This window comes from Petaurus breviceps, unplaced genomic scaffold (assembly GCF_028583685.1).
Source record: "Petaurus breviceps papuanus isolate PSGF00001 unplaced genomic scaffold, PetGlider_PUasm1.0 91023, whole genome shotgun sequence".
Lineage (NCBI taxonomy): Eukaryota > Metazoa > Chordata > Mammalia > Diprotodontia > Petauridae > Petaurus > Petaurus breviceps.
The window spans coordinates 7,068,183-7,080,397 of record NW_027187398.1 but is presented as its reverse complement, the minus strand read 5'-3'; the positions used below and the strand labels follow the sequence as shown (position 1 = coordinate 7,080,397).

Here is a 12,215-nt window from a genome sequence, read left to right as displayed (position 1 = left end):
CTGCCTATTTAAACTAATATATCACTATCCATCACAAAATTCCCATGGGATTTCAGGGAAGTAGCAAACATCTGCATTCAACTGAAGCTGCCAAGAAGGATGACAAGGGACAATCTAAGCAGCAACTACTTTTTTAAGCAAAGAAGTAGCAGGTCACATGCCCTTCCTCTTATTCATCTCAGGAATGCCCTTTGTGTGAATTTGGGTATGACTAAGTAGGAGTATCTTTTGGCCTTATTTTGGGAATTCTTTAATTACTAGTTTAAACTAGAATAGGACAATGTTTATTTAATTGCTTTGAAACATTATGCTATCTTAATCATTATGGTGACACCTAAAAGGAAAGAAAATAGGGATAATTTAATTTCTAACTCCTAATCAATGAAACTTACCCCATGCCTTGGGCAGAAAACCGTCCTCCCCTCCTACCAGAGCCACCTAGAAATAAAATGAGAAAAACCTACTAAGACAGCCTTGGAATAACAGATGCAAAGTGGATAGTTTAATAAAATATTCTCTCTACAATTTCATGAAAAGGATCAGTTAATATGAGTTAGTCATTACTAATGAAAAAGATCTCGTCCCCTGACTAATCTATTAGATAATAATCCTTTTAAGTGCATCAATATCCACTACAAAAAACTGCTTTGAATGTATCCCTTACCCAACCCAACAACCCTCAGTTCTTTGCAAGAACTTCAAAAAGGATGGCAAGGAGATCTCATCTTTTTTTTTTTTTTAAAGCAACTGGGATTAAGTAACCTGCCCAAGGTTACATGGCCAGTATTTTTTGTGTGGGTGTTAAGTATCTGAGGCCGGAACCAATCCCAGGTCTTCCCGACTCCGGGGTCAGTACTCTTACTCACTGCGCCACCTAGCCGCCCCTATCTTCTGTCTTTTAAAAAAAGAATTAAATAAGACAAACTTCTTTGAAAAAAAAAATTAAACCCTCTACAAAATAGATGTCTTGCCCCCAACCTAGCAAGATGTTCACCTCTGCCTCGTCCACGGCCCCTTCGGCCTCTTTCTGTGCCTCTTCCAGAGGAGCCTCCAGTCTTAGCACCATCCAGTCCATTTTCCTGACCTCGAACTAAAATATAAAGATGCATAAACAAGTAATTACAATAGGGTCAACAGGACATACTCAGTGTAAGAGGGTTAACTAGACTATGAAAACAATCTTAATTTCTAGAGTATTTGGGGAAAGGTGGGTGGTTTACACATTTACACTGGCTATAAACAAAAAATAGTCCCTAATCCCACTGACAGAAAAGCTTTGGGTTAAATCATTCCTACAAGTGATTATGGGATGATTACAGAAGAATTTGGCAGCACAGATAAAAAGAATTTATTCGACGGAGACTACAATCTTCATAAAAGGGAAGGTAATTACGAAAAAGGAGTGGTTTAAGATTTGGATCCTCCCCTGGAAGGACACTGCTATGTTCCTCACAACTAAACATCTTAACAGTAATTAGCATTAGTCATTAAGGTTTGCAAAAGCATTTTACATACATTAACTTGTTTGATTCTCACAACCTGATGAAGTTCTATAGGTAGGTATTCTCTCCATTTTACAGATGAGGAAACCAAGGTTTAATGAGATTACATGACTTGCTCATTATTCCATGGCTACTAAATATAAGAGACAGGTATTGAACTCAGGTTTTCCTGACTTCAAGTCCAGCACGCTATTCACTATGCCATGCTGCCTTGATAACTCAATAGGTTTTGATAAATCCACAAGCATACACTCTCGTCCACGACTGGCGCCTCTTCCCCGCCTTGGTGGTCCACCACGTCGCCTGCTATAATCCCTATCTCGGTCTCGATTCTCTTTGCCTTCCTCATTGGATTCCATCTGTCCGCCATCCTTCTGTCCCGAGACTCCCTTCTTTTTCCCAACCATTTCCCAGGAATGCTTTTAAAAAAAGGAGGGGAAGAGGAAAGAAGTTACTTGTCTGCAAGGCATAAAACACCTTAGACCATGCCTGAGAAGGTTAAGCATTTTCCCATCTTCTTTTCTCAATTGCAAGCGCTAAGCATTCCCCCATGTACCATCCTCCATATGGATGAAAACCATAAGTCAGAAAAATGTTAAGTTACAGACCAGTAATTCTGAAGTGTAGTTCTTCCTATAGAGAAAGCATCTATAGTTCCTAATCAGCTAAGACCATGTCCAAGATCATTTTCAAGATGTGCCCATCTAAGAATGATGATCAATCAAATCAAATCACCTTACATGTCCTTATCTGTCATGTTTATTTTGAACTGAGCATCAACTCTTTCTGACCCCATATCCCCCTCCAAAAGATCTCATATCCTATTCCAAAAAATTAAAACAAAAAGTAGACTGAAAGGCTTAACTTGAAAATATCTATTTTGTTTTGCTTTTATACCACTTATTTCAATTTTTAAAATAAGTTTTACTGATGCCTTTTGTTTTTATTATCAGTCATTTCTGGAAATACTTCCCTTTCCTATTAGTTGTTATTGAATTTTTTCTTATAATAAAGAAAAATTGAAGCAAAACCTCCTGATTCAGAGACTTTGCCTAAGAACATAGGTAACATTCTACCTTCGTAGAACCTACCTCTCAAGTGGAGGGGGAAACATATTTCATTATCTGTTCTAAAGGCCTATTACTAGTTTTTTAATTACATAAATGAACTCTGGAGTTCAACATTTACATAGTTATAGGAACTGTGTTCTTCTCGTTCTTATTTCACACAAATCTTCCCAAGTTTCTCTCAATTCCTTATAATTGTCATTCCTTTCTGCACAATAATTTTTTGTTATACTCATTTACTGCAGTTTATTTGGTAATTTCCCCAATCAATGGATACCTGTTTTCAGTTCTTTGCTAAAAAAAAAAAAAACTGATTATTTTAGGATACATTGGATCTTTCTTCTATCTTTGATCTCTTTCAGGTAAATGCCCAACCATGGAACTGCTTAGGCCAAGGGTATAAACAGTTTATTCCTTTCCTGTTCCTCAGCAAAGGACACTAATTCAGCCTCTAGGTTATAGTCAAAGAAATTTTCTCAAAGAATGAAATTTAGATTTGAAGAAAAGACAGTTAAGAAAATCAGCTAAATGATTTTTTAAAACTACACCTCAGAGAAAGTAAACTTCTTAGAGATATTAAAAACCTCAAATGTAATATATACCCTAGTTTACATAACAAAATATCGCATACTCAAAATCAGACACACATTTTAAAATTGCTGGGCAGGCAAAGGTTCCATTTCATAAACCAAGATAGGCAGAAGATAGCTCCCCAGTTATTACATTCAACCAAAAAAACAATGGCCCTGACCCTCAACAATTATGAAACAAGACCATTAAAATGAAAAGCGTACTTCTAAGAACAAATATTCCATCCATATCTCCTAAGTGTCACCTCATCTTCCAATCCAAGTTACTTCCCAGGACAAGACATTACAACAAGTGAGTCATTTTATATTCAATGCATCAGTAATTGCCCATGGTTAAATAGCTTCATTGTTACAACAACCTTTAGAACACCAGAAATCAGATTCAAGTAAAACAAAATAAGGAGTAGTCAATGACCACGGATTTTCTGCTAATCCTAAAACCTTGGGTGGAGAGCAAGAGGAAAAGGAAGAAAGAAGACCATAAGGAAACCATCACCCCCCTCTTTACCTAATGGCAATGTCATCACTGCTGACATCTACACATAGGTTCTAAAAAATAAAGGGTTGGGGCGGCCGGGTGGCTCAGGGAGTAAGAGCACTGGCCTCAGAGTCAGGATGACCTGGGGTCGAATCCGGGCTCTGATATTTAGCCAGAAATAACTGGCCGTGTAACCTTGAGCAAGTTACTTAACCCCAATTGCTTATAAAAATAAATAAATAAAGGGTTGCTACAACTTTCTCAATATCACTGTTGATCTGTTTGGATCTCAATTACCCAACCTAATTCAAAATCACTGGAAAAATTATCCTGTTTCCCACTGATTTCATGAAGGATTGATGAACTTATGGCCTAATTCGCCAGATTCAGTCTTCCTTTGCATGATTATGGAAGGTTAGAAGTACTAAGACAGATGTATGAAAAAGATGGCATGGGTTAAAAAGCATAACATAATTCATGTCTGATACCTCAAGTCAAAGATCCTCATCTTCATAAAAATCTCATGGCTTTGAAATTCAAACTTCTTCAAAATTAATTATTGTTCACAAACACTTTAAGTAGGAAAAAAAGAAAGGGGGAGTGGTGGTATCTGCCCTGGCTATTTCTGTTCTTCTAAGTCTCTTGCTCAAAAAAAATTAAAAGAACTTCTCATTCCATGCTAAATATCCCTCCTTTCTCATTACCAAGATAAGGTCAGAAAAGCTACAAAACTTATTATCCCTCTTTCTTCATTAGAAGTAAGTTCAAAAGATGAAACAGCACTGTGTGATCCTCAGTCTATGTTGATGGGAATGTACCGAGTTAAGAATGGGGCACAGATTGTGACTTTGACTCTTCAGAAATGAAAATGGCCAATTTAGTCTCATGATTAATAATTAAGAGTATCAAATGCTGCCTCTTACAATTCAAATACAGCCTTGAAAATAGTCACTTGCCTAGAATGAATTACAATTTATACTGAGAAAAGCAGAAGAGACACATTTTATCTGTTTACCTACCAGTGTTATCTCCTTAAAGGAGGGCTAACTGGTTAAAATAAGGGACACACATACACACAGAGAACTATTAATCTTTTGCCACCTTTTAAAATGGCTGTAATCTGCTGCAAACAAACTTCCAAGAAAGTTCCCCACTATCTGTGATGGTAATGCTTTTATTAAAAGTATGCAACCCCAGTTGGTATTATGCAGGGATCATAATCTCCCAAGGGTACCCCATAGTGCAATATTATAAGCTAAGTACCCTACCGTATCCGGGTTCCCCTCCAGCAGCACATTGATAGCTCTATTGACATCTCCATTGCAGTCATGCAAAGCAATCACACATTCATCCTGGTTCTTGCCTGTGATATCAATCAGCTGGAAAGAGAAAGACTATAATCACCATGAGCCAGTTTGTATCTCTCACAAAAAGAAAATTGTGGGGCAGGAGAAGGGGAGGAATTAAGGCAGAAGAGAGCTGGAAGAAAGAGAAAATAAGCACCTTTAAAAGCAAACTAAGTGACATTTTGATGTTCTGTATCTAAAAGCAAAATATCATCAATACATCATCAATTCCAAGTTGGCTATCAGAGTTGTATATAGGAGTTTATCTATACTAGCTCAAAACCAACTCAATATATCAGAGAACAAATCCTCAACACACATTTATTACTGAAGGACAGAATATGCCAGAGCCCACTAAATCTGGCACTTTAGGGCATCACCATCATAGCTAGTTATATGGCATTTTAAGGTTGAGAACTACTTCACAAATTATATTTTATCCTCCAAACAATTCTGGGAAGTAGTTATTATTTGGCAGAGACAGGTTAAGTGATCTGTTCAGGGTCACACAGCTAGTTAAGAATGCTACCATATTTGAATTGTGATCTTCCTGATTCCAGGTCTGGTGCTCTATACAATGACCCACCTACTGCCCCATTTAAATGCACTATGTATCTCTGTACGTGTAAAAAAAAAAAAGAGGTACCACAATAGTTTGAAGTTGATATGGAAAATATTTCATCATTTATTCAAAAATTAATTGGAGTAAAAGGTCAGACCTCTCAGAACAATACACCTGCCCAAAGGAGTAAGAAAAAAATTCCAACTAGGGAAAAAACTAGTTGGAAAAAACTTGGTTCTTGGCCTAAGCCAGTGACATCTTAGGCTATAAATATGTATAAATGACATAATCTTTCCAATCTCCCTGGAAGAGTCAGCATCTTGAGTAATGCAGGGGGTATGTATGGTTACCTGATACCAATACTCGCAACTATCACCCTCCTCTCAAAAAAACAAACAAAAAAAAACCCCCACAATAAATTAGTATACTCACTTGCTTCACCTTCTCCTCAAAGTCAGCATCATTGTGGTCCGATATCATCTGTGCAAGTCTAATCTGTTCTGCAGTAGCCTATGAGTTGAGATGGAAATCAGGAAAGTATGGTCAGGAAAATACAATGAGAAGCAGTGAGGACAGTGCCTGTGCAAAGTAATTTCAAATCTCTTTCCTTTTCCTTTCCAAATGTCTTTTCCCCTTACAAATGACAGGGCACCAAGGGCTCTAACACCATTTGACAGTGCTTTACAGTTTACATATTTTCACATATATATTTCATATGTTATTTCATTTGATCCTTATAACAACCCTAAGGTGGATAGGGAAGGTATTATCCCCATTTTATAAATAAGCAAATGGCTCAGAAATATTAACTGACCTGCCAGAGACATAAAAAAAGTAATAGGATTAAGATGTGGCATTCAAGGCCAAGTCTTTTGAGTTCTAGTGCTCCTTCTGTTCATGCTGCCATTGAAGTAGCACAGTGAAAGTTGAACAGTGGACTTAAAGAGTTTGGAGAAGTAGCCATTAATACAGTTCTTGTAATATCCAGTCATTTCACTAAAAAGAGAAAGCTGCTTATGTTTAGCAGAGTTTTCTCCTTAGGAGCAAAAGTTTCTAAAATGCTACCTCCTAAAGTAGCTTGGTCATAATTCCAAATGTATGCGCAATTGTAACTTTTATTAGAAAAGCCCACCCAGTTTCCAAGGTTGCCTTTTTGCTTCTAAGGCTAGAGATGTTAAGAACAACAGGTATCGCCTGGGGATAAAAACAGTCTTTCTACTGAATGATCATTACAAGAATATAAGGTGCTTAGGACTACAATGACTTGCTTGGTAACAAACTCAATGGGCACCAGACTCCTATGCTGGAAACAATCTTGAGAATAGTTGTGAACAAGAAAAAGTAAAGGGAACTCACTTAGCAAAAATCTCCCCCCAACCAAATAATGAAATATAATTCATTTACTCGTATTAATAATCAAATATGAATTATTTACTCACAATAGTGACTAATAACCAACTGGCTACCTAAGATAGATCTTATCTAAACCAACCTTCAAAAGAACGTACAAAGTTTGGTTCCCAGATGGTTAATTTTTCCTTTTAAACCTATAATGGAACAATGCTCAAGGGTGTCTTACTAAATGATTTTTGGAAAGAAAAAAAAATCCAGGGAAGAGGCCAAGTCCTTATGTGAAGGGAAAAACAGATAAACCTTCCAAAGGCCCCAAAAGAACAAAACAAAAGAGAAAAAAAAGATCAGAAAGAAAAAGGAAAAGAAAAGAAGTGGGGAAATGGCTAGACACTCATGGACTAAAGAGTGGAGTCACAATGGAAAATCTAAGAAATTAGGAAGATACTATGCCAGAGATACAGAAAAAGAAGTGCCATTACCAAATTGTAGCCATGGGGGGGGTCCTCAAAAACAAAAGTAATATAATCCCTTTTCTCAAAGCCTTATACAGCAACATTAAACCGTAAAAAAAAAAAAACGCAGCTTTTTATAACAGCACATAATATTAACAAAGAAATCATCCAGGAGAATAAGAGAACTAAGGTCTAATCTTGATAAACAAAATACAGAAAGCTCAAAGCACAGAATGAAGCTATGCTGGATGTAAAGCTTTTTCAGCCATTTGGGTTGCCCATACTCTACTTCCCCTCAAATTTCTTTACCTGTGGCCTCTGCTTGTGCTGTGTCTGGTTCTGTGTCTGTGTCTGCTCCCAGTTTCCCCGGGCTCGGTTAGTGCCCACTGATGTCATCATTTACAGTATATACAAATAACAGTATTTACAAGGTAGAATGCTGAAATATTAAAAAAAAATTCTTATTAGAGATCAAAAGTGGTCAATAGTATGTCTTTATCACTGTCCTCACTCCCCTTAAAAAAAACTTTTTTTTTTAATCACTCTTCTCTAGGCACAGCAAACCAGGAGAGAATGTATCTGCTTTTAAGGAAACATCATATTTAAATTGATAAGCCTCTTAGGGACCATGGCTTTTAACCCATTTTGTGTAGCATAGTGTATTATATTTATTGTTTGTTTGATGATGGGCAGCCACATAAAAAGTATAAAAAAGTTACCAGCTCATTCCAGTTCTATTAGTTGTTGGCAAGTGGGGCTGTCTATGAAACCTGTTAATTAAAACAAACACACACACACACCCCTCCCTAAGACTCAAAACCCCTTCAAACAGAGAAGAGTCTGCTCAAGTATCTTTACACTATAGAATTATCAAAAGGTAGAAGTAGAGGTCTTCTATGAAGGGGATAACTAACCCACACTCATAATAAGAAAATCAGTTCAAAGTACTCCTACCTAAAGAAATACATAAACTCTACTTCTGAAATCCAGGCTATCTTTACAATATTCTCACCTCCTTTAAATTTTTATCTGTACACATTATGTGGAGGATTTTTTTTAAACTAGAGTCTTCCAAAACAGACACTCCAATGACTTTGCCTGGAAACCCAGCTCCTCCAGCAGCAATCCTTATTCCTCGTCTTTGCAGTGGCTTCTCCACCTAACCTGCTGGTCAACAAACCCCAAACTCTTAGGGCTCACAACTGCCATTAATATCTTCCACAGCTCTTTTGAAGTAGAACATCCCAGAATTGCAGAATTAGCCAAAGCCCAAAGCACCCAACACAATGTCTTACTTGTAAGGGGAAGCACTGTAAAGTCATTTCATGACTGCACTGGTAGGAGTTACAGAACAGCATATGGGAAGTTTACCCTAACCTGAATATAAACTTAAACTAACTACTCTAACAAGAAACAGTACAACTGGAGTACCACTCATGCCCTCAGCTTGTAATGCAACCTCAGCTGCTGTTTTTAGTTTAAAAAACAAAAACAAAACCTTTCTTTTGCCAGTGGTAGGCAAAAGGAGCACAGGGTATTTTGCCACCACTTTATTCTCTTTCAAAGGTGCTCACTTTTCTAATAAGTTTGAAAAAGTCTGACCCATATAATTTCTGGCTAATGGAAATTTACATTAGTCAATTCCAGTCTCCTTGTAATTGATACAATATGGTCACAAATAGGATGCTGGATTTGGTAAGGAGGTTCTGATATTTCACCTCTTTCATTTTCTTGAATAGTCCACAGAAAGATACTTCTCTTTGAATTGCTAATAAAAACAATTTATTTGGGACAAGTTCTTTACAAATTTGTGACACTGTGGTTACATACATCCTTCTTTATTACAATGTCATTAAAAGTTTTCATTTTCTTCCATTTCCAAAAAAGTAGTTAAGCCTTTAAGGAACATTTTAAGGGAGAGTCAGATACCAATTTTAACAACAACAAAAAACATACAAATATGGCAAGGGAGTACAGGCTATATACTACACAGTAGTCTATCTCTCTAGGCTAGCATCAGAGTCAAGTTTTAACATTTCACCTACAAAAATACAAACACCTTTTAACTGACCACCACTGCATCCAAACCAGCAGTGGAGATAAAGCAATGTCAAGACAAGAACAAAAGTGTTCATATCGGTTACATTTTAAAATTGGACAGTCAGGGTTTCTAATTTAATATGAGTCGGCATTTCCCATCTCAACCTACAAGGTCTAAATGTTGACTTCCTTCCACCACACATTTGATTTCAATTTAAAAGGATGAGTTAGGAGACCATATGCTAGCTACACAATTATATTGCATAGCTACAGCTATTTGCACAATTGTCTGGACTTAATTCTGTTTGGAACACTTAATGGAAAAACACTCTGGATCTAATATTATTTAAGACATTCTTCTGATCACTAGTGACTGAATTCCCATATCTCTCTTACAAATGCTTGGTAAAATGTGATTGAGACAACTTGCAAAACAGTGAGCAAGGTCAGCAGGAAGCAACTGATCTAAAGGATTACTTGGAACACAGACTTGGTACCTTCTAGTAGTGGGCAGGCAAACACATCCACAGTTGGCAGGGAACAAGAGAACCATCTTACACACTACCTTCCTTAAAGTATAAAGATGTGCTGATGGGGAGGGAAGAGAAATCTCAAATTAATTACTAAAGCTTAAAGGAACCGCAGGATAGTAGGTAGTGTGCAGTTTTCAAAGGAGCTATCAGACTTTCTTTGGAAAACCAACAACTTAAAAAACAGCCATTGAGAGGTTAAAAACATGTTTTACTGAAATCAATCAATCAATAAGCATTTATTTGCATACCTATGTATTCAGTACCATGGGGTATACAAAAGTAGAATGAGAAAAGGTTCCTGCCCTCAAGCTTACAATCTAATTGTAAATACAAATTGCAATTAGAAAATAAGTGCTATGAGTGCACTAAACTAAGTGCAACAATTCAGAGACCATACAAGAGCCTGACAGATACATCTTTTTGCTTCTAATGTAAACTATAATTCATAAGTAGTTTTAATAAATTAACTAATTATGTAGCTATATGTTCTCCCCAAATCCAATCCCACTCAAACAAGACAAAATATCTCCCCATAAATGTATGCTTGGTACACCTTTAAAAATACAGAACTTGTTCCTATAACCTTTTTACCAGCCCACTAATTAGAAAAAGGGCTCCTGTCCATTATGGAAGCAACCAACCCCACTGAAAGGCTTGGTTCATTTAAAATCAGGCACCTAAACTAGTCAACAGGGTAATTATTAGGATGCCAAACATTTTAATTCTGTAGTAATGAAGAGTGTCGATCTGAGCTAAATAAATCTCAGCACAAGTATATCACGTTTTCCAAGCCCGGATACAAGAGGGGAAAAGGCCCCACTAGTATTTTGAGGCTAATAGTCCAGGATATGCTAAGGCAGAAAACTACCTGTCTTTTTCTTTTCCTAACATCCCACCAAAGAGGTGGTGGCTGTTTCAAGCAAATTGGTTATGGCATCAGTTTACAAAGCAATCTGGGTACTCTCCACAGGGTGAAAGAATTCGATAAATTTGAAATCTGTGCCCCATTATGGGAAATGCTTTGCACATAGTATGAACTAATGAACATTTCTTGAACTCAATTGAGAACACAGTGATAAAAACAGTCGGTGCTCTAGTGCAATATACCCAAGGGGCTTGGAGCAGTGAGGTCAAGCTCCCCCACATGCTTTTGATTGTTGAAAGTACCCAAGGCTCCACTGGGCAAAGAGATGAGATATTAATTAATTAAAATGCCTTAAAAAAATCCAGAAGAGAAGACAAAGTGAGAACTAGAGCAGTTGACAAAGGGGTTAGGAGAGGAGAAGAAAACAGGGCGGAGGGCTGACGAGTGTTTCAGTCCCAGAGGTACACGGGGAGCCGGCAGGACCAATCGCCCACCCCTCCCCAAAATACTAATTCTTTGCACTCAAATTGAATAGGCCATAAGGAAATAAAGTAAGGGGCGTGGGCAACTTCGACCCACCGCTCCCCAGATCCCTCCTTGCTCAAAACCCAGGCCGAGTCCTAGCTTGGGTGAGGGGAGGCCCCGAGAAGGTCCCAAATCTAGAGGGAGAGAATGCCGCGGCCTTCTCCCCCCCCCGCCCCCCCTCGCCCCGACCTTTTCCTCAGGCGCAGGGTTATAAAAAGGGAGGAAGGGGAAGCCCTACCTCAGGCCCGGCCCAGACCGCGCTCGCTCCCTCGCGCTCTCTCCACCCCTCAAGCCCGAGCCGCATGGCCCCCCCCCCCCGGCCACCCCGCGCCCCGCCCGGCCACGCTCCCAAATCTAGGCCCCGGCTCCGGCGCGGCCCAGTAGGCCGCAAGCCCGACCATAAACAAAACCCCGGCGGCTGGCCCAGAGTAGCGGTGGGGGAGGTGGGAGAGCCTGGGGCCCGCGCGACTAGAAGGGGGGGAGGGGGGGGGCACGGGGGGGGGGGGGGGGGGGGGGGGGGCCCGGGCGGGGGGGGGGGGGGGGGGGGGGGGGCGGCTGCTGGGAGAAGGGGCCACGGCGGGAGGAGAGAAAGGGTGAAGGGGGAATCGCGGATTTAAAGGGGCCGCGGACAATACCCGGCCCCGCCGCGCTGCCGCTACCGCCGCCGCCGCCGCCGCCGCCGCCGCGCTCCCAACTTTACCTCAGTCTCCTCCACACTGACACCCCGGGCCGCGCCGCCCCTGTCACGTGATATAGACTCCCTCTTCCCTCTCCACCCCCCCCTCCCTTTTTCCTCTCGCGCTCGCTCTCGCGCCTTTCCCCTCCCACTCTCCTTCCTTCTTCCCTTAGCACGTGACACGCAAAGAGGCGCGCGCCCGTCGTCCTGCCACGAGCCACCTTCT

At 39.7% G+C, this 12,215-nt stretch overlaps 2 protein-coding genes across 31 annotated transcripts in view; both read right to left on the bottom strand.

Moving 5' to 3' along the window:
* Positions 1-2,058, bottom strand: part of HAX1 (HCLS1 associated protein X-1) — a 40,494-nt gene extending 38,436 nt beyond the window's left edge. The window contains exon 1 of the mRNA XM_069077867.1: positions 2,049-2,058. The gene's annotated coding sequence lies outside the window, so the exon portion shown is untranslated. The remainder of the gene's footprint in view (positions 1-2,048) is intronic.
* The window catches only part of UBAP2L (ubiquitin associated protein 2 like), a 45,578-nt gene extending 33,430 nt beyond the window's left edge, over positions 1-12,148 (bottom strand). For 15 of the 30 annotated variants that reach the window (XM_069077843.1, XM_069077849.1, XM_069077856.1 and 12 more), the window contains exons 1-7: positions 12,014-12,148; positions 7,660-7,789; positions 5,978-6,055; positions 4,906-5,031; positions 1,753-1,921; positions 995-1,090; positions 393-438 (exon numbers count right to left, since the gene is read on the bottom strand). In XM_069077843.1, coding sequence (XP_068933944.1) covers positions 393-438; positions 995-1,090; positions 1,753-1,921; positions 4,906-5,031; positions 5,978-6,055; positions 7,660-7,749 — 605 coding nt within the window. In that variant the 5' untranslated portion in view covers positions 7,750-7,789; positions 12,014-12,148. Of the gene's footprint in view, positions 1-392; positions 439-994; positions 1,091-1,752; positions 1,922-4,905; positions 5,032-5,977; positions 6,056-7,659; positions 7,790-9,887; positions 9,979-11,948 lie in introns of all 30 variants that reach the window. The other 15 variants (XM_069077846.1, XM_069077854.1, XM_069077858.1 and 12 more) reach the window with 3 other exon arrangements.
* Between the last annotated feature and the right edge of the window lie 67 nt (positions 12,149-12,215).